This window comes from Humulus lupulus, chromosome 8 (assembly GCF_963169125.1).
Source record: "Humulus lupulus chromosome 8, drHumLupu1.1, whole genome shotgun sequence".
NCBI lineage: Eukaryota > Viridiplantae > Streptophyta > Magnoliopsida > Rosales > Cannabaceae > Humulus > Humulus lupulus.
The window spans coordinates 52,847,288-52,870,336 of record NC_084800.1 but is presented as its reverse complement, the minus strand read 5'-3'; the positions used below and the strand labels follow the sequence as shown (position 1 = coordinate 52,870,336).

The window sequence follows — 23,049 nt, the reverse complement described above, 5'->3', positions numbered from 1 at the left end:
CCTTAACTTCAAAAAAAAATTCCGATCACACTGCTAGTCGGTTGGGTTCAAGAATGACACCATTGTAACCTACCTTCAAGGTGATCATTTGGATGTGGAAAACATATGTTTTTTCGCCGTTGTTAGAGAATATGATGACCAGAAGAAAAAAAAGAAAAAAAAAAAGCAAACTTTTACTTTCTTTTTCATATTTAACAAAAAAATAACTAAATTTTAAACTTAAACAAAAATTGTATTATTATTTTACATTTAAAAGATAACATAAATTATTCTAAACAACTTTAAAGTTATTTTAGAAACATTTCAAGAAAAGCTTTTTTTAAATAAATTATTTAGAATATTGTTTGATAAATTTTAAATAGAACATAAGATTCTTTTTGGTAACTCACTAAGTTTGTTGGTTGCTTTAAATTTGTGTCATGCCCAAAAATTTAGTCATATTAAAGGTAACCAATTGGTATCTTAAATGATTTTAAAAACAAGAAAAAATGTAGTTTTTAAAGTATTTATGCAATATATTAAATAGTCATTTTCTAATAAGTTATTCATGGTAACTTAGAATTATAGGAGTAGCTTTTTATACTATGTCATAACTAATTAGTTTCTAAAGTAGACTTCAAGGTAACGTAAAAATATCTTAAATAATAAAACATATAAATTACATGAGTGATTAAAAAAGTTAAAAACTTAAAAGTTAGTGTGTGTATACTAAATTAATTTTTATTAATAAATTATTTAATAATTTATTATACTATATAGTAACTCGTTAGTTTTTTAAATAAGCTTGAAGGTTACCAAAATGTATCTTAAATAGTAAGATATCATAATACAACCTAAAAATAATTAATTGGTATATGTCTACAAATACGTTTTGGAGGTAATCAACATGTACTGAAATATTATTATCTAAAAATAAAGCTTTTAATAAAAAAAAATGACTAATTAGTAACTTATCAGTATCGTAATCAACAAAAATATAACTTTTTATAACAAAAAAAATAAAGAAAAAATATCAGGAAGTGGAATTTCTCAATTTTTGTAAAAATTTGGTATGATATGTTGACGTGACACCGATATTTGTGTAAGTAATTTGGTTGAAGATATTTTTGTAAATAATTTTGATTTTAGGTATGTAATTGTAAATTTCCCTATTTTTTATGCCTAAACCCGTTACATTTGGAGATATTTTATTTTTATCTAATCATAATGAGCATGTTTGCTTTTATATACTTTGTTAATTTTGTTCTAGATTAATATTAAGTATTGTTTCTAATTATACTTATTATTTTGGTTTCGTAATTTGATCACACTCGTTGTCAGTATTCTATTTCAATTTAGTTGTTTTAATTATTTGTTTTTTGTTTAAACTTATTTCTGAGTGATTACAGAATTATTAAATTTCGTAATTGTTATATAATTATTTGTACAATTGAATTAATAATTTATTTAAAAATTGATAATTTAAACACGTCTAAATATTATTTTATATATTTAAATATAAGAATATATATTATAGAGTATGGATTATTTTATAGACAAAATTTCCAATTTCATTGTATTAAAAGTATTTAAACTTGAACTTACTTTTATTTTTATTTATATTTATTGTACTCTACTTATTCTTTCTTTCTTTCTTTCTTTCTTCTCTCTCAGAAAAAGAACTACATCATTATGTACTCAACTTATTCATGCTAATGATGTTATGTTATTTCGTGAATATTTATTAATCATGGTATATTCACATAAATTATTAATTATTAAATTTTGAATAATCAATCATTAACACATTAAATTTCTGGTGGATTTATAATATAATTCTTAAATTTACTATAATTTATCTTATTTCTTTCCTCAAAATTCAAAGTACATGATTACCCTCATAAACTTAACTTCAATTAACTATTTGAAGTCAATTCATTATTTATAAATGTCACGTTAACTTTTCAGATTACAAAATAAATAAATAAATAAATTAATAAACACTACCCCAAAAAAATGGGTGTGAAAAAAATGAGAGAGACTCTCGTACAATTGAGTAAAAAAGAGGCTGGTGGAATATTGTAAACAAGAATCAAAAGGGTAGAAGAAAAAAAAAAGTTAGCTCCTCCCTTCCATTTTTTGACCATTTATTATGACGAAGAAGGTTGAGCAGAGTGATTAATGAGCCATATAATGACGAACAAGCCCTTGGGTCAATATGGGCTTAGTTAGAGGCAACAACTGGGTTTCTTGGACTGGGGAGGCCCATATATGCAAGCCTGGGAGACAGACGAATCTTTGGGCTGGGCCTTGGAGAAGGAATTGGGCCGTAACTGAAACATTGTCCAGGAGCCACTCGAGGTGATAGGTTGACTTGTTCGAGGGCTCTTGATTGTAGCTCAGTTGGGTAGTCCCGGACGCACCCAATTCTGGGCCCTGTTCCAGTACTCCATTTACAAGAAAGACGCTGGCCCAAGTCAAACAATGGTGGCTTAGCTTTACCACCCTCGACCTTCTTTTTCTCTTCATGTTTAACGGCTGTGATGGTATTCTCCTTCGCAACATCAGCCACATCAGCTGTCTTAACACCGTCTGATTGCTTAGGAGATGTTGGACCTGATATTGTTAACACGTTGGAGCCAGTGGATGAATAATAGTCGTCATCAATGGCACACCTCTGCAGATCAAAAAGAAAGTCAAAACGTCGGAAAATTGTCACAAATTTATTAGCCATACATACATTTTAATATAGCAAAATTTATCAGCTTAAATATTTATGTAAATTTATTTATTTTTACCTTGACATTTGAGAGATCCACATGATTCTCCTCAAGGAAGCTAATGAATTCTTTGAAGTTCTCCTCTGTTGGATGATAGTGACCACTGTATGGCCAAATAGCCTGAAAATAATGTGTAGTGTGTAAATATCTAATATAAAACTCACTTGGGTATTCAAAAAATATACATGTGTATATATATATATATGTATATGTAGCAATGATGAACGAGTTTTGGTTACCTCAAGAACACCATCATGGGCTACTAATCTTCCAGCGGCAGTGGTGGCACCTCCGGATAGGAAACTCGAGTGTTGAAATGTGCCTTTTTTCTTCTGACCAACATAGAGAGACCTTGTTGTGCTGAGCACAAAAATCCATTTGGAACCCTCAACTGTGTTCACTGGGCTCCCACTTTGCCTATATACAAGTTTCCCATATTCCACTATTACTTCGTATCCTTCTCTTTCTTTCTGTAAAAGCACAACCAAAGATCACAGCCGTCAGAATTTGATGTCCTTGGCATAACATAATCAACTCTCATTTTGCATATAAAAGAATGCATGCAATGCATGCACGTACGGACAAGTATTTTTTGACATAAGAAATGAATGAAAGGAATGGTGTGTTATAGATTAGAACTCACAGGTCCAAGATATGTGATGCATTGGCGGTGGAGAACAGTTCTTGGGATTTTCTCGAGGTTTATCTCTTTGCCATCTCCAATATCCAGCCTGCAATTAAGAATAATATATATTAATACATAGAGCAGCAGAATAATAATATATGTATATTAATATATTATGTTATGTTATGTTTGAATAGTGAAGAATAAAAGTGAATTACAATTACTTACCAATAGAAGAATGGTTGAGTACTCTCACTTTCAAACCAGAGGTCATAATACACGTGCAAATTGTGTCCGTACCGGTGGCGTGGATCAATCTGTAAGAACACAAATTAGCCATTAATTCAAACTTAAAAGTTAGCCTATTTGACTTGACTTGCATATTAACGATAAATCCTAAAAAAGTGAAGAGATCACTTACAGCTTCAAGCCAATGTTGTAGGGCCAACTTTTGTGCCTTTTCATCTTTGGACAGACCTTTTCCCACCTAAAACAAGAAAAAGCGAATTCTCAGTTCCCAGACGATTTGTCACAAAAAGAGGATTAGGCGTGAGACTTGAAATGGTGTTTTGGAAAATTACCTTTGCTGCTCTGGTCCTAGCCCTTGCCCATCGTTGGGCAACAGTTTCCTGCTTCTCAACATTAAAAAATGACACAGAACTTCGCTTCAGAGATGCAAAGTCTAATGCTTTCCACCTGAATTATGTACCAAAAACAAATCAATTCAAGCCAAACAAAACAAAACAAAAGATTTTAACCCAATGTCACAAAATGTATCACGAGACTAACCAAAGCTCCTCAACGACAACGGCGCAATCGGCAAGGTTTCTTCGAGTTCGGTAACTTTTGTATACTTTTTGGAGCTTAACAGCAGCTGCATCAAGCTCGCTGACCGGTCTAGGTGAGAACATAATAGCCGGCTCAGGCAAAGTAAGTGCGGGGATTGGTTTGTGTTTTATTTGGTTTTTGCCATTAAAAGTCAAACTCTCTATTGGGTCTTGAACAAGACTACTTTTGAATGAAAGATTAGTCTCGAGAATGACTTTCTCCGGCTTGTAATGCTGCAAACGACTGGACCTGTCACTGCTGGTCTTATTAGAACCATTTGGGACGACGGTCATGGTTTCTGATTCTCTTTTCTTAAAGCTCTGTGTTCTATATGTGAAAGCAACAGCTTTGGGAGAGAAACAGCTTATGTTGTGTAAAATACCAGAGTGACTACGTTCTACAATTTCTTTCCAGGCTGAAACCAGTATGGAGAGGGATAGCCCCATATGTAGACTAATCAGACCCGCCAAGAGGATTCAGTTTTAAAGGGTATCTTTCAGCTGCATAAAAAAATCAGGATTAATACAACTTTCAATGATTACCCTCAATTCTATAAACGCCTCTGAATTAAAAACAGATAATAAATCGAAAAGGTGTAAACAAAAATTATTTATCATACCTTCAATTTGTTGCTTTGTCTTTCAAATAAGGTATAGGGTATTGGCTTTAAAAGGATTCAAAACCAATCAAAGTACAGGATGATTAGTCCACCTGGTTCGTCTTACTTATATATACACCTCTCCTAAGGTAACAAAATATGTCCTTTCGGAGAAAACTTTCGATACGTGTTAAAAATGGAAAAAGGGAAGTCGTTGAATTCTCTCGTAGAAAATAAAGTCGGGCACTAGTTGGTTGTGAAGTGAATAGAGGTTCAACTTTTGGTGTTTTATTCTATTTTCTATGTTTTCTTTCGCGGTTCAAAGGCACGAGTTTGATGCATTCAAAGATAGACTTTGAATTGCCTTTGGAATTGTGAACAAGGTAAACTGCTATAAATAAAGGGTATGTTATATAGGTGTGTATATATATATATGTGTGTTCTTCATTTACACATCCAGAAAACATTATAAGAATATATTAAAATTAAAATATATTTTATAAAAGGAAGTCGGTCAAAGAAGGTAAGCCTAGCCTGGTTTCCATGAAATTCTCCATTGGAAAACACAATTGCCTTCACTTAGCTAAACTGGGATTTTGATAGTGTGTTTTAATTCTCAACAGTCAACAACTTTGGGTCATGTCCTATCGTGACTCATGCTAAATCAGAATCGCCTCTTCAAAAAGTTTATATTACTTTTCTATATTCCTGTATATTTATATTTCTTTGCTTTTATTATATTATAAGGTTTATTGCGTGCGCTGTGTTCACTGTAGCCATCTTAGTCTTGGAGCTGAAATGACTATAAGACCCCTCCCTCTTTTACGTAAATACCCTTGAGAAATGTGGAAAATAATAATTTATCTTAAAGGTCGAAATCTTTGACATTAGGAAGTGAGGCAAACAATATTTGAAAATAAATGTTAGGTTGTGGAAACTTTGGTATTTGGTTGCACCATAATTTGGTTTAGAAGAATAATACAAATGGCACTAAGAGATACCTATTACTTGTAAGTAGGGTTAGTGTTCCATTGTATGAATTTTGTTTTGGTCAAAATGGACCAAAAGGAATAGTCTCAGGTCAAGACCGAAAGCGCCAATGTAGTGCTTGCTTGTGTTAATTTGTTTTGCCCATTTGCTTTGCCCTTTTAACAAGGGTTTATATATTTTTAAATTTTGTATTTTGTTTTGTTATCTTTTTTGATTTAGTGTTTTGACAAATTAATTTTTGAATCATGTATTTTGTAAAATGGATCAAATAGGCCCCTAAAATTGATTTTGATGAATAAAAAATTAAATATAACAACTCAGTTCTTAGGCATAATGACTATATTTTTGTGCTGAGTTGTTAGTTTGATGAATTATTTGTGATTTTAGTTTAAAAAAATTTGATCAAAATCGGATATAGGGATCTATTTGAAGTATTTTAAAAAATGCAGAGTTCAAAAAGTAATTTGTTAAAACACAGAATCCAAACAAATAATTAGACAAAAAATAAGTTCTAAAAATTTATAAACTCTTTTAATAATGCTAGTGAAATCTGTAAATTCACGGCTCATCACTACAAATTGTTATATATTTTATGCATACAGAGGTACGGATATGCACTATGTAATGAGGACTTGTTACAGCCACTCTCATTTTTTTAATTCTTTTGAATTTTTCTAATTAATTAATTGTGAGAGATAAATTAGATAATAATATTATCATTGAGAAAATTGTTGTATTCACATTGTCCTAAAAATATAAATATAAATATAAATAAACCCTTTGAATTGATTTCGGACTCCATCTTTTAATGTGCATTTATATACTTGACTCATTTTGGACATGCATGGGTGGTGTATATGTCTATATAGAAGTAAAATACATGCATAAATATATAGCTATATACATGTGTGATTTTTTTTTATTATTATTATTATTATGTATTGTTAATTTTCTAAATTGTACAGAGAGTTGAAAGAAAATGATTAAATAAACAGAGGCTGCTACCAAATTGGGAACTCCAATAAGGGGAAATGACGGGGAAAACTCGTATTAATCAAATCTAATTTGTATTTGCTTTAGTTTAATTATTTTAATAAACAAAATAGTCATACTTACTACGTTATTGATCCCACGTTTCTATTTCTTCAATCAATGTTTTTCTAATAAAAAATAAGTAAGGAAATTTTTTTCTGTATAGTAGTGGTTGGATAGGTTATTTATGTCGATATTTAGAAAGAGGTAAATTCATTTTATATATAAATAACTTCATAATGATATTTATGTAAACAAATTTGCGTTGAAGATGGGTGGGACACTGTGGTTGTGAATCACCTAATTTCATATATATTTGTCAACGTTATCGCACAAATACAATATATTCTACACGCGTTTTACGATTGTTATTATTATATATAGTATTCATTTTGTAATAACTGAATTTAATATATGGCATATCATAAAGGACAATCTATGACGTTTTCATTATTGAAATTAACATATGTTAATTGTAGCATCACTGCTATTTCAGAAATGTTATATATAAATATAGGATACTCCTAAAAGGTAGGCAAGAGTATTTATCTTTTGTGTTCCAGCTCATAAACAGTTATTTGTGTGATTATTATTTTTTAACGTGTATATTATAGTTATTTATAGTATACTGAAATTTTTTTAGAAAATTCTGAATATTTTATAATATAAAAATTTAAATTTAAATAAATTATTACACGAGTGACTAATGAAAAACAACATTTATGAGTCTGCATTGTAATTTATTTTATTTTTTTTAAATTTACAAAATTATTAAATAACTATAATATATACAATTATAAAAAACACACCAAAAAAATTTCTAAAGCATAAAATCACAAAATTTATGCTTCACCGTAAAATTATCCTATAAATATATATTCAAAAATTATCTTGAGAAAATAATAATGCACTAGCTTAACTAAAATAACAAAAAGCATTGAAATGTAAACAAACATACAATAATGACATGTCACATCATTTAGTGAAGTTTTTGTACACATATAAACAGTAAAATCGCTCACTAAACTTTAACGTTTGAATCGGTCTGTCGTTAACAAAATCTAAAATGACGTGTAATTAATTAAGATGTGACATGCCATTGTTCAGTAAATACTATAGGATATGATAGCTTTGATAGGTATGTTATGTGTACGTGTGACCCTATAAATATGTATGTCTTATCTTAAATCTAACTACTACCTAATAATTTAAAATGGAAACATTTTTAATATATTTGGCAATGACAATGTTTTTATGGAATATATGTTAGCTTGGAAACAGTGGATAATATATATAAAATTCGGTTTGTTTTGGGTTTTTCTTTTTCTCTTGAATTTTATTCTTAGCATTTATTTTCACAAGTATTGTGATAATAACAATACAAAAGTGTTGTATTAAATTTATTATTATATTAATTATTACTATAAACAACCATTTTACCTTAAATTCTTTAAAACTTACTATACCAAGTTCTTATTTTCTATATTGACAATAAATGGCAGGAAAAAAAGGTCAATAATTCAAAAGATCCACCCCAACAAAAAAACCCAATAATAATTACCAGATGGTCTACAAATTTACTTGAATTCATGGTCAAAAACATAAACTTTTAATGGCATGTTTTGTTAATTATGGAAATGCAGCATTGAAAATAATTGGCAGGTTTTACACTTTTAGGGGTGTTTGTTTTGAGTAGTTGAGTTAGTTTAGAAAGTGTAGAGGGACTTAGAATGGAGATAATATTAAATTTTTATGTACAAAAAGGTTCATTTTACCCTTAAAATATATGTAGGACCCACACAAATTATTAATTTTACTCCATTAAAATTTGAACCAAACATAAAAAGAGATTTAGGGTCTGATTGGTTCGCGATTAGAAAACTGTATTTTTGAAAAGTGAGATTCTAAAATGAAAATCTGAATTTAGTGACTAAAATCATGTTTCTGAAAATGTGATTGGTTCAATGTTAGTAAACTGTTTTTGAGTTTTAAAAAAATGAATCTGTTATTGGTATTAAATTTGAAAATATAACATAAACTGAATATGTAATTGGAACAGTTGAATTTGAATATTATTTTAATTTTATATATTTTATATACATAGGTTGTATAATATTAAATTTTGATTTATCAATAGATTTAATTAAGTAAAATTTAATTTTTTTTTTTTTGAAAGGAAATTTAATTATATTGATAAATTAAAATTTAATAATAATTATTGATTAAATTTATAACAATATTGCATTGTCATCTATAAAAATATCAGCACAACTTATAAATGTCATAAAATGTTCCATAAACACCTTATTACTAGTGAGAACATACTCAAGTCATAAAAATTGGCAAAAAAATAAAATAAATACAAGCAATGATACAAAGGATATGAGTAGAGAGAACAAACAAATCCTGATTTTGATTTTAAGTTTTTGGAGAAAAAATCACAAAACAGAAAAAACGCAAAATTGTTGTTTTCTAAATTACAACACAAAATTAGAATTCTTATTAGGATATAGTTTTAAAAAACAATCTACCAATCAAATATTTTGGTAAGTCCCACAAATTTTAAGTTTTCAAAATCATAAAATAATTTCCAAATAAACTACCAATCACACCCTTAGATTCTCATTCCTACTTTACTTTACGTCATACCAAACACCCCCTTATACTATTGCCTTCTTTACAATTAAAGCATTCTTTGGACTTTGAATTTTAAGATGGAAAAAATAAAATTCAAATGATTCTATTTTCTCGTGTTTATATTGAATCAATAAATTAAGAATTATTTTTAAAAAAATATATAAACTTAAATGTAGTATAATTTTTTAAAATTTACAACAATTATAAGTATATATATAAAAAAAGAAAATATTAATATATCGAATTTGTGAAAAATATTATCTTTTATTTTCCCTTATAATTTTTTTTTTCCAAAAAATCAAAATTCCAATAAAGGCCTAAACATCCCAATTAATATATCAAATTAACATTTTAAAAACTAATGATTATTTCCTAATTATATACTCGTTAAATAGTTATACCGTAACTGACATTTAAAAAATAAATTATATTGTTACCCAGAAAAACAAAATAATAGTAGAGTTCCGAGAAAGTGAGAAACAATATAATTATGCCGACAAATGACCAGAAAGTTCTCATTAGTTAGCCGCCTTAAACAAAAGATTTTCAAACAAATATGCAGATCAGATTTGCAACGAACTATTTTTTAGTTTTAGATGATTCAATAAATATTATAAATATTTTAGTGTTGGCCAATGGCCAATATACAAAATTCATGGCTTTCCAAACTTTCGCTTTAAATTGGCTTTATGCATTTAACAAATAAATAAATAAAAACTTCAAAATAATAAAATAAATTATTTCAATCTATGTTGTGTTTAATGTCAAAATTATATAATACAATAATTTTTGGCGTTGGGATTTGACGCCACTAATTCTAAGTGTGATTTAGAACTTTAATTTATCCATATATTATTTATGTAGTTTCGAATTTAAGCTATTTTATTTATTAGAAACTATTATATATCATGTCAACGACTTTCTTTGCCAACAAATTCGGCTCATTAATTAAGGGCGAAGAGGTATTATATGATTTTGATATTTGTCTAATTTTGGTGTCTTAAAATATAATAAAATTTTAATTTAATATTAAGTATCACTATTATTGTGTTAGTCTTCTGTTCTTAGATATGACAAATTTGAGTGGAGTATATATATACTAAATGAAAATAACATTCTTTAGTTTTATTTATAGAATTTATTAATTATTTTTATTAAATTTATAATATTATCTCATAAATTTCAAATAAATAACAATATTATATATAAAATAATAACACAAACATATTAAATAAAAATTAAACAAAAACATTCTTTATATTTTTTTTAAAATATTATATAATATGATAACATTTTTAAACATACTAGATACAAATAGAGTACAATACATATTTGTTGAATTTTAGTTATATAAAATTTATTAATATTTTATTAAATTTCTATTATTGTCATATAAATTTAAAATAAATAAACAATATTATATATAAAATAGTGACATAAATATATTAAATTGAAAAATTAAACCTGTTATGATGTTTTTAAATATATATATATAATATAATAACATTTTTAAACATAAATGATATCTTATTATATTGAAATATATATATATATTGATATAACTATTAAATAGAGTAAATGTATATTTGGTGCCATGTGTTTTATCGAAATATAAATTTAGTACTCTCTACTTGCAAAAACTACATAGCTTGGTACCCTTCTTGCGTTTAAAATTTTAATATTCCTATCTTGCCCCTTATTTATTGATTTATTTAGTTTTCAATTGTTTTATATTTTTTTTGAATAATTTAAATATATTTTTAGAAATCAAAATATTAAAATAAATTGAATTAATTAAAAAACTAATGAAAATCTTATTAATTAATTTTAAATAAACCTAAAACTTTAATTTAATTAACAAATTAATCCAATTTTGAAACAAAAAAAATGTTGGTGAGAATGGGAGGGTGGGGAACTGAAATAGTAATGGTGAGATTTAGTGAAATGTGTGTTTTTTTCCATTAATTATTAAAATTCAAATTTATTTAAATTTAATTAATAAGATTTCAATTATTTTTTTAATTTTTAATTAATTAAATTTATTTTTAAATGACTAAAATTATTTTAAAGTTTTAATTAAACATTTATTTTATTTTATGAATTCTGAAAATATATTTATATCATTTGAAAATAATAAAACAATTGAAATCAAATATATCACTAAAATAAGGGTGAGATTGAGAAGGTGGGAATTGTGATGATGGTGAGATTGAGTCAAATATGAGTGTTTTTTCATTAATTAAATTAAAATTTAGGTTTATTCAAAGTTAATTAATAAGATTTTAATTAATTTTGTTTTTAATTAATTAAATTTATTTTAAAGATAATTTTTCTTATTAAAATTATTTTAAAGTTTTAATTAAATATTTATTTTATTTTATGAATTTTATAAATATATTTAAATAATTTAAAAATAATAAAACAATTGAAAATTAAATAAATCATTAAAATGAGGGGAAATGTAGAATATCAAAATTTTAAACATATGAAGTGTACCAAACTATGTAGTTTTTGCAAACAGATGACACCGATTGATAATTATGAAAAAATAGAGGGTATAAAATTTGTATTTTGATAAAATACAAAGTACCAAATGAGCGTTTACCCTATTAAATATGTAGTATTGTATTAATATTATTACCATAATAATCTTTTATAATATTTGAATTCTTATTAATATAATTAGTAAAAAAAATAGGATTATATACTATTATCATAATAATATTTTAATTTTACTAATATAAATATTAAATATTTAGTCTTGTATTATATATTATTATAATATTGATATTTTATAACATTTTAATTTATATTAGTATAAGTATTATATATGTAGTTTTATATTAAATATTATTATAAGAATGATATTTTATTATATTTAAATTTATATTAATATATATAATTAATAAATATATATTTTTAGTTAGTTTTATATGTTTATTCCATTAAATATTTAGAATATTCAGTTACAGTTAACAAAAAAAATCGTTAAAACAAAAAAATTTCGTTATCTACACGCTTTTTATATAGAAGAGATATGATAATTTTGTTAATAAAAATTAAGATTATGTATTATATACTATCATTATTATTATAATATTTAAATTTATATTAATATAAGTATTAAATATCTAGTATTGTATTAAATATAATAATAATTATTATTATTTATAGTATTTGAATTCATATTAATATGATTAGTAAAAAATTAGGATTATATATTATTATCATAATAATATTTTATAATATTTAAATTTATATTAATATAATAATTAAACATCTAGTTTTGTATATTGTTTAGACCCTGTGTTTTGACAAATTACTTTTGGACCCTATGTTTTGTAAAATAGTTAAAATAGAACACTAAACTTAATTTTGATGAAGGAAAAATTGAATATAACAACACAGTTTTTAAGCAGAATGATTTTATTTTTATTCTGAATTGTTAGTTTGGTAAATTATTTGTGATTTTAGTTGAAAAAACATTGACCAAAATCGGGTTTTAGGTTCTATTTTTACCATTTTACAAAATATAGGGTCCAAAAAGTAATTTGTCAAAACACAGGGTCCAAACAAGTAATAAGAAAAAATACGGGTTCAAAAAAGTATAAACCCTATATATTATTATAATAATGATATTTTATAACGGTTGGATTTAAATTTAAACTTATATTAATATAATTATTATATATGTGGTCTTATATTAAATATTATTATAATAATAATATTTTATAATATTTAAATTTATATTAATATAATTATTAATATCTACTTTTTAATTAGTTTTAAATGTATATTTTATATAGTTCAAAAAATGTCATTTATACTTAAAAAAAAAAAAAAAAAAAACTTTAAACCCGTGTGTTGTTAAGAATTTTTCCCCGTGAGCAACAACAACAACCAAGTATCAACTGTTCCATACCTATCGATATCCTAGCTCCTGACCTGGACCAAGTCAATGCCCATTTTCTCTTTATGCATATGTTCCTTTGGGAGAAGAGGGAGAGAAATATATGTTTTGATGGGAAAGAAAGAACATATGTTTTAGAATATCCAATCGAATTTGAAAGCGCGGATCTTTTGTTTTTGTTACATGAGTGGGAAAATGACCCAAATAAAAGGAAGAAAAATTCAATCTTCAGCAAAAATAAAAAAATAAAACCACTTCAACGGTGGGAAATGGGAAGAACTTTTCAAAATATACAAATTTTGCAATTTTTCTGAAATAGCGCAATATATCTATACTTTTTTTCATCCGCTTTGTTTTCCTATTCACTTCTAGTATAATTACTATTAGGATACAAAACCCAATTTTTTTCTTTCTCATTTTGTATGACCCTGTTATTAATTGATTAAAAAAAGAAAAATTATAGTAAATGATCCAAAATAATGACACGAGAAAACTAATATCCTCATTTTTAAAATTGTAAAGAAATGATCTTTTTATATTGTTGATTACTTAAGTTATCATTTTGTACCAAGCCCCAAGTGAATATTAGAGTTGACCTAAGGCTAAAGAAGTTAAAGAGGGTAAGGGTAAATGTGAAATTTCGCTACACTAATTTGATGTATTGGATCATTTGTTGATTTTTTTTAAAACTGTGATATTTATCTAAATAATGGTTATTTTAAAAGCTATTTTACTCGTTGCCCCTTAAAAAATTTTACTACTACAATAACGAAACGAAAGAGTTAACATACTATTTGTTTTTTCCTTTTTATTTTCACGATTCTTGTTTATTGACTGTAGCTATTTGTTATAAAACTTAATAAAATGTACCAATTTTGATAGCAACCATTTGAAAGAAAATGGTTTAAAAAAGATTACATTTTTGCATAGACAAAGACAATTCCAAGAGTAATACTAGTACATGATAAAATGATTTCATGGGACTATGTGGCCACGATGTTCTTGTAGTAGCCAATGAAGAGTCGACTGTAACTTATTTATTAATTGGTCTGAGATAAGGCCCTGGGCAAAAGGGCCCACCAAAGTTAGGATATGGGTTGAACACCAAAGACCTGGGAATTTTTTCACAGAGAAATTTACATTCTTTCTTCCTGTTTTTTATAATTTAATTACAAAAATCAACTAATTTTATTTACAAAAATATTTTGCCACATCATCAAAAAATACAAGATTCTAAAAATAATATATTTGAATTTGAAACTTTATCGAAATCCTGGTTTCCTATTTTTATGGGTTTAAAAAATTAGTTTTTTGGTTACTTAAAATGTTAATAAGTTACCAATTAGTTACTTTTTCATGAAATTTTTTATTTTTATAGCATATTATTTTATATATATTTTGGTTACCTCCAATACTTATTTTTTGAAACTTTTTTATCTTAAGACACTGATTAGTTATTTTGAAATTATATTATGGTGTCTTATTACTTAAGATATTTTTATGTTGCTGATTAGTCATTTTTTAGAAACTAATGAGTTACAATAAAATATAACAAATTACTATATAGGTGTTGACGCCGTTTTTCGTTAACTTAAATTGTAGAGCAATTAAACAATTAAGCGAATGAATGATGAAGAAAAACAAGAGGATTTTTACGTGTTTCAGCAGTTAATCTGCCTAGTCTATGAGTTTATATTATTAAGACTTAGGAGTTTTCTGGAAATTCTTCGGAGATGAATTACCCAGAGTTTTCTCTCCAAAAATCAGAAATCGGTCCTTACAAGTGGTGTAGAGAAGGTCGCAGAAATCATTCCCACATATTTCATAAAGATATTATGTAAATCAATTGAAATACTGATATCAAATGCATTATCTCCTATATACACGGAAATGTCCCATGAAGATCGAGAATGGATAACAGATTAAATGATATCCCTTAAATATTGGGATTACACAACAATAAACATGTTCACACGTAATGGGCTATCCCAGGTGATTCATCGGGTCTTTGAGATCAACAATCAGTATTGAGTCTATCAAGACTTATGGGTCAATCACGAACTTGTCACCCAACTTCACGCTATGCTTGGGATGGGTAGGTATTGATGAGGCTATCACACCCAAGCTTGCACTTCCCGAACTTGGGCTATCCTGCCTGAAGGCAATTGATGAAAAATATATTTAAGTGTCATGCCATTGCCCATCGTGAGCTCAGAGAATATTCGAGGTTACACATCCTCGAGGTCGTTGTTTTACTTCAGAGGTTTTACGGCTGGACCATATGATGTTTTCATACATTTCGAGCTCACACCTGACGAGCCCAGTTTTCGGGGTCATAACCTCTTATCTTGAAATCTGGGTGTAACAATAGGTTATTATTAAAAAGTTACTTTTAGTATGCTATAGAGTAATTTTTTTATATTCGATTTAAAAGTTACCAAACAATACCCTAAAGTATTTATTTTAAGAAAGTTACTTTGAATATTTTTAAATAAATTTAAGTTGTTAAGAATACAATATAGTATATTTTAAATGTAAAATAAGAATACAAATTTTAGTGTATTAAATTTTGATCAAGTTTAAAATTTAGTTACTTTTTGGTCAACACAGCATAAAAAAAACTAAAAGGTTGCTTTTTATTCTGGTCATATTCTTCAGCGACGACCAAAAAACATATACTTCCCACATATCAAAATGATCACCTTGAAGAGTATGTCACGATGGTACCATTTTTGAGTCAACCAACTAGCGATGTGGCCAGAAAATATTTTTGAAATTAAAGATAAGAGAGAATGTAAGAAATTAATAATAATAAAAAAAAAGAGTATTGTGGAGAGAGAGAGAGAGGTTCCGTACCATGAAAAAAAAACAAAATAAACTAAATTTTTTTGAAAAAAGCGGTATAAAAATCGGTGAAAAAAGTAACTAATTGATAACTTATTAACATTTTAAGTAACCAAAATGTTAATTTTTTAAACCCAGTAAAATGGGAAAACTGGAATTTCATGAAAGTTTCAAATTCATGTATATAATTGTAAAGATCCATTTTTCATATACATAAAATACAAAATAATTACAAAAATACATTAACAAATTGTATTTACAAAATACTTTGCCACATCATCAAAATATACCGGATTTTAAAAATAATATACTTGAATAAAAAAGTTCAAGTAATTCCATATTTTTCATTTTTTTTGGGTTTTTAAAAGTAATATTTTAGTTATTTACGATGCTAATAAAATACTAATTGGTTATATTTTTCATAAAAAAACTTTATTTTTAAATCTAATATTTCATATACATTTTGGTTATATCCTAAACTTATTTGTAAAAAGTTTATTATCTTAATATACCGATTAGTGGTGTTGAATAAGGCTCAATCTCTAGAACTCTTGGTTAAGGAAGTGCCTTCAGATTCTCTATCTCAGGTTTTGGCTCTGAGTTGCAACAATGTTTATCAGAATGTACTAGGGGTAATTTTTACTAACATTAAAGCTCTATTGTCTAATCTTCTGGGGGTATCTCTCTCTCATGTTAGTCGCAATTTAATATTGCGGGTTATGGATTGGATAAGCAAGTCATTTGGCTAGACAATGAGTTCTCCTAGTTGGAAGAGGTCTCTCCTCCAATTTATCATATTTAAAAAGATATCGATTAGTCATTTTTAAGTTATATTATGGTATCTTATTCTTTAGGATACTTTCAATTTACCTTCAAGCCTACTTTAGAAACAAATGAGTTGTCGTATAGATAACACGTTACCATATATCTTATTAGCAAAATTTACTTTAGTATACTATATAGTAGCTTTTGAATGAAAAGTTTTAGTACACTTTTTGGTCACTCATGTAATTTACATATGAGTAATAATCATTTTTTTATTAACCAAACAAAAATGATACTTAAAAGTTACATTCAAAGTATAATTAAAAATACACATTTTGGTCTCGTAAATAATAAGACATCGTAATATAACTTAAAAATGAAATATGTTTTTAAAGGTAGCTAATCAGAATCATAAGATAACTAATTTTCTACAAATAGGTTATAGATAACGTAAAAATATATTAAATAATAAGACACCATAATATAACATAAAAATAAAGTCATGTTATTAAAGATAAATAATCGGGATCTTAATATAAATAATTTTCTACAAATAGGTTTTGGAGGTAACCAAAGTTTATGTGAAATAATATGATCTAAAAATGAAGTTTTTTATGAAAATGTAACTAATCACTGATTAGCATCTTATCAATATCGTAAGCAACCAAAATGTTACTTTTGAAAATCCAGAAAAATAAAAAAAAATTAGGCAGCGAGATTGGTACCTCTTTTTCTATGCTAAGCTAGCGAAATTTCCCTTTTCTAGTTTCATGTAGTATTATTTTGAATTTGAGTATATTTTGATGATGTGACAAAGTATATTTGTAAATAAAATTTCATAGGTGATTTTTGTAAATGAAATTTGAAAAACAATCATATGTGTAAATATTCAATTTTTATTTGGAATAGATTTTTAAGGAAATTACAAATATGGGATTTTTAATAGTGTGCAAAAATATGTTTTTATTTTAAAAAAAAGTTAATCTATGGTTTTTTTAAGAATTTTTACTTTTATGGGTTTGCTTTCCCATATCTTTGTATAAAAGTTGGTTTATGCCATAATTTTACTCTTAATCAAGTTTTATTAATTTGGAATGGTATGTTTATAATTTGATTATTATTTTTTAACTTATTTGTTTTTTATATTATTTTTATATTACTAATTTTATAATAAATTTTTCTTTGGTTGTTTTGTAAAATTTTTTTTGTAAGATGAATTGTGTTTATAATTATTTTTTATTTATTATAAACATTTTTTCCTTTTTTTAGACTGTATGTTTCTTTTTTCAAATCCTGGGTAAAGTAATCAGTTACTTGATTGATATTTGAAAATTATGTGGAAAAAAAATCCTAGATCTAGGTTAAATAACATGTACCAGGAGGGGTAACCAATTACCATAAGAGGGGTGACAGATTACTCATATTAAATATGAAAAGAAACATCAAATTTTAAGGAAAAATAGGAAGAACGCTTCATTAAAAAAAAGAAAAAAATAAGTAACTATGATTTTAGTAACATAGTTAACCAGTTATCATAAAGAACCCATAAATATACACACACATCATAACGTGAAGGTAACCAGTTACCCCCATAAATATACACACAAAGAACGGGAAGGTAACCAGTTACCACAGAACAGTAGATAGAAAAAAAAAATCAAATCCACCCCCTTTCCGTTCTCTCCCATATTCTTTATATAGTTTTTTTCTAGATTTGAATGTTCCCATAAGGGTAACTGGTTACCTATTCATGTTTTCATATTTTTATTAGTTTTTTTTTTCCAAATTTTGGTATTCCTATAAGGGTTACAGTAAAAAGAAAATGTTGAAAAAATTGATTTGAATTTTTTTACATATAGTGGAAAAAACTATAAAAAAATTTACAATAATAAAAGATAATAAATAAAAAATAGTAAAATAATTATGTAATGTTAAAATATGTGTGATAAAAAAAGAAAAAAAATGGAATGAGAAAAGAATAAGTACAAAAAATGAAGAAAAAAGAAGGAAAAAAACTTATGAAAGAAAACTAAAAAAAATATGGAAAAAAAACAAAACAAAAGAAATGATAAAGAAAAAACAGATGAATGAATAAAAATGAAATGAAGAAAAAAATAATGGAAAAATAAAAAGAAAAAAAATATTAATGAAAAAATTGGTAGAAAAAAATTAAAAAAAATGGAAGAAGAAAAAAAGAAAAAAAAAGCTCATATGTGTGAAAAAAGAAAAAAAAATAGAAGGAGAAAAAAATAAATATAAAAATGAAGAAAAAAAAAAAAGAAATCAAACTGAAAAAATATGAACAAAAAAATACTAATGAAAGAAAAAAATAGATAAATGAATAAAAAATGAAAAGAAGAATAATGAAAAAATTGATAGAAAAAAAAAGATGATGGAAAACTTTGGTAGAAAAAAAAAAGAAAAAGAAAAAAATGGAAGAAGAGATAAGTAAGGAAAAAAAGAAAGCAAAATATCTGAAAAAATAATTGAAAAATGAAAGAAAAAATTAAAATTAAAAATAAAATAAAATAAAATTACCTTTAAAATCAAAGAAAACACAACTATGATAAAAAAAAGTGGTATTTTCATATTTTAATTAGCTACTAATTATGTTTTTCTTACTTTAATTTTTTCTTTAATAAATTTTCCATATAAATTAAAAGAAGTATAATTTTCATATTTTTACACATTAATGATATACAAACCATATTTTTAAAAAAATCACTAGATTTTTACAAGTAAAAAATGTAACCAAACTTTAGAATGAGTTATCGAAGAAAATTATAATAATTCACACCAGATTTTCCAACAATACAACAAAACTTAGTTTTTTTAACCTTTATAAATGCCCAAATGGACCAACAAAATCACAACACACAAAAATATGATAAATTTATTGTGTAGGATCACACTACATAGCGAGAAGGTTTAATTACATACAAAATATAAAAAACTAATAGCGTCACATCTCAAAAATCACAAGAATAATGCTAAGAGATAGTTGTAGCAATGAGCATTACATTACTATAAGTATGGATTTCAGTTGATAATTTAATATTTTAAGGCATGTTGAGAGAGAGTGAGATTACACTACCACATTTATAAGATTCTACACACAATTATCCTTGACAGAAGTCAATAAAAGATTGAGAAAGAGAATACAAACCCTAGTTTTAGATAAAAAAATCTTGGATCTTCTTGATAGACTCAAACCCTTGTTAGAACACTACTTGAAATTTCTTATTCTTTGATATGAATCAAAACCAAGGTTTATACACGAGAACTATCGCTCTCCAAATTCTTTATTTCCTAACCCTTAATTGATTAGGCTTTCTCTAGCTAGTAGGAAATGAGAATTGAGATTAAATTGAACAAGCCTTAAATTTCACAAAGAAACATTTTCTTTATGAACTTATAGGAGAAAACTTGTGATCTTGACAACTAGAGAGAGATTTGAGAGCGGGATCAAGTGTATTAAAACTCTAAGAGAACTATTTTATAGTGTAGACACTGTCATTAGGTCTAACCAATAGGATTAGGGCTTTTAAATGCATAATTTGGAGTTTAAAACATCTTTTTGTAATGACACATTAGGCGTCGCCTGCCTGTTGGCGATCCCTCGCTAGGCAACGCATTGCCAGATAGGCATCACAAAAACCCTAGAGCTTTACGCGATGCAATGCCTACAAGGTGGCAACGCAATGCCACCTAGGCAGGTCAAAACTCTCAAAATTGACCTTAAACACTTCTAAATGCCCCTAAATTTTTTGGACATCCTTAGATACCTCAATGTATAACTTTGGACACAAAAATAAAATTTCCACATGCCTACTATAGAAACTCAAATTTCACATATTCACTATGTGAAATCATTTAATGTTTTACACCTAGTTTGTGTGAGAACACTTGTACTTTGTATTTTAACCAATACTAACGAGACCTATCTCTATAACATTCCTCAATTCACAAATATTACAAACCCAATAAGTTTTTCTTTTTCAATTAATTACACAAAAGTGTACGGAAAAATGGAAAATACAGCTGTGAATTTTTCCTTTCTAGGTGTATTATTTTTAAAATCGAGTATTTTTTAATGATGTTTCAAAATATTTTTGTAAATAAAATTTGTTAAACTATTTTTGTAATTGTTTTGTATTTTATGTATATATATATGAAAAATTCTAATAAAAAAGTGATTCACTCACATTTTGGATTATTATTTCCAAAAGTAAATCCAGTTAAAGCCCGTGCCATTGGAGCGTAACCCAATATTATTCTTAAATTACCATTTTCTATCAAAGCTAAAGCTATAAAACTACATCACCATAAAAAATAAAACCACTTTTCATTACTCCACCAAAGACAACTCTTCCTTTTTAGCTACAGCATGGATGGTATTATAATGATTTTTTTTAGCAAAATATTTTTTTTCTTCTCTTTCTTCTTCTTCCAATAATAATACGATAACAATATAATTTTCATTTTTTTAAGTATGTACAATAACATAATTTAGTATTTCTCTCTATAAATATTAATTTACAATAAATCAATTATTTGGCTAACATATAATATGAGAGTAATTTGGTAAAAAAATGTAATTTAGAATAAATATAGCAATTTAGTATTAAAAAATTGGTTAAAAAAATATTTATTTTAGAAGTAAGCAATTTGGTAAAAACAATGTAAATATAATTCCATTCCATATATACCAAACATAATAATATCCATACAATTACTAATTCTAAAGTGAAACGATAAAAAGAATAAAAATTATATTTCATTCCTATTTTCATTAATTTCTTAGTCATTTTAGTTATTTTTACATTTTTGCTTTGCATGAAAAAATAAGTGTTTCTTAAAAAAAGGAAAATGATTAAAGCACATTAAAATAGAAAATATACACTTAGAATGAGATTTTATTTATTTTTAAATGAATATTAAATGGTTTTCCAATTTTCTTAATAATTTTTTCTAATTTTAAAAAACAAACCAATCACAAGTTGCCATATCAACATCTAACAACACATAATTTAAAATGCTTTAAAATTAAACAAAATGTATTTATGATGCAAAAATTAAAAATTAATTTGTTTAAAAAATTAAAAACTAATATTTAAGTCAAACTATCGTATAAATTAATGTATTTTGAAGGGACAATGGTGCATGCTTTTTATGCACTATTAAGGTGAAAAATTCATTTATACACACATGCATAAGTTATCATCCCATTTTTTGTACATGAAGTAACATCGACCATCTGGCAAAATTTCAATAAAATATGAATAATTTAGAATGTCAAAATAGAGTTCCAAACTTTCAGTATCATCATGCGCACAAATATTATTTTAGAACTTATTTTCGACATCCTAAATTATTCAAATTTCTATGAAAATGTGTAGGATGTTCGCTATAACTATAATGCATACCATCATGTAAAAAAATTGGGGTCCACGTGTAACTAGGGGTGTACATGGGTCGGATTTTCAGGTTTCGGGTGCATCGGGTTTTGCAGATTTCAGGTGGTGAAAAATGGTACCGAAACCGATCCGAAAAATTCAGGTTTTTGTGAGGTTTCGGGTTTGTTTGGGTCGGGTTTCGGGTTTGATTTTGGGTTGGGCTGGGCCTATTGGGTTTTGGGCCGAAAAGCCAAATTTTGCATAAATACCATTTTTTTTCTTCAGATTTTGGGTTTGATTTCTGGTTGGGCTGGGACTATTGGGTTTTTGGCCGAAAAGCCAAATTTTGTAAAAATACCATTTTTTTAAATTTCGGGTTTGAACCTGAACACGAGCTTAAAAAGTTTAAAACCCGAACCCAACCCGACTTTTGTCGGGTTCGGGTCGGGCGGGTTTGCGGGTTTTTCGGGTCAAATGTTTACCCCTACGTGTAACGTCTCGAATTCACTATTAAGGCTAAGTGTCTTGATTACGGTGCCTGGAGGAGGGCATAATATGATTTATATGTGGAATTAATGGAATATATGTTTGATCATACAATATAAATAGTTTATATGATAATGTGAATATTTATGCATGTTTATGTGTATTAAATATGCATGTGG

General features: G+C 26.3%; 1 protein-coding gene across 1 annotated transcript; it reads right to left on the bottom strand.

Annotated features, from left to right (window-relative positions):
* Window positions 1-1,871: 1,871 nt before the first annotated feature.
* LOC133797236 (IQ domain-containing protein IQM1-like) lies at window positions 1,872-5,352 on the bottom strand. Its single transcript, XM_062235076.1, has 9 exons — window positions 4,832-5,352; window positions 4,174-4,712; window positions 3,966-4,080; window positions 3,806-3,871; window positions 3,613-3,701; window positions 3,403-3,490; window positions 2,999-3,229; window positions 2,778-2,879; window positions 1,872-2,656 (listed from the first exon to the last, which is right to left on the bottom strand). Exons 2-9 carry the CDS (start codon window positions 4,656-4,658, stop codon window positions 2,204-2,206), a joined length of 1,629 nt encoding a protein of 542 aa, XP_062091060.1. The 5' UTR covers window positions 4,659-4,712; window positions 4,832-5,352; the 3' UTR covers window positions 1,872-2,203.
* Window positions 5,353-23,049: the final 17,697 nt, after the last annotated feature.

Bases quoted from the DNA above. Each gene is read 5' to 3' on its own strand.
- LOC133797236 (XM_062235076.1), bottom strand. From the start codon at position 4,658: ATGGGGCTATCCCTCTCCATACTGGTTTCAGCCTGGAAAGAAATTGTA. The intron at 3,702-3,805 runs GTAAGTGATCTC...GTGTTCTTACAG, and splicing joins TACAACATTGGCTTGAAGCT to ATTGATCCACGCCACCGGTA. The intron at 2,657-2,777 runs GTAAAAATAAAT...TTTGATCTGCAG, and splicing joins TGGATCTCTCAAATGTCAAG to AGGTGTGCCATTGATGACGA.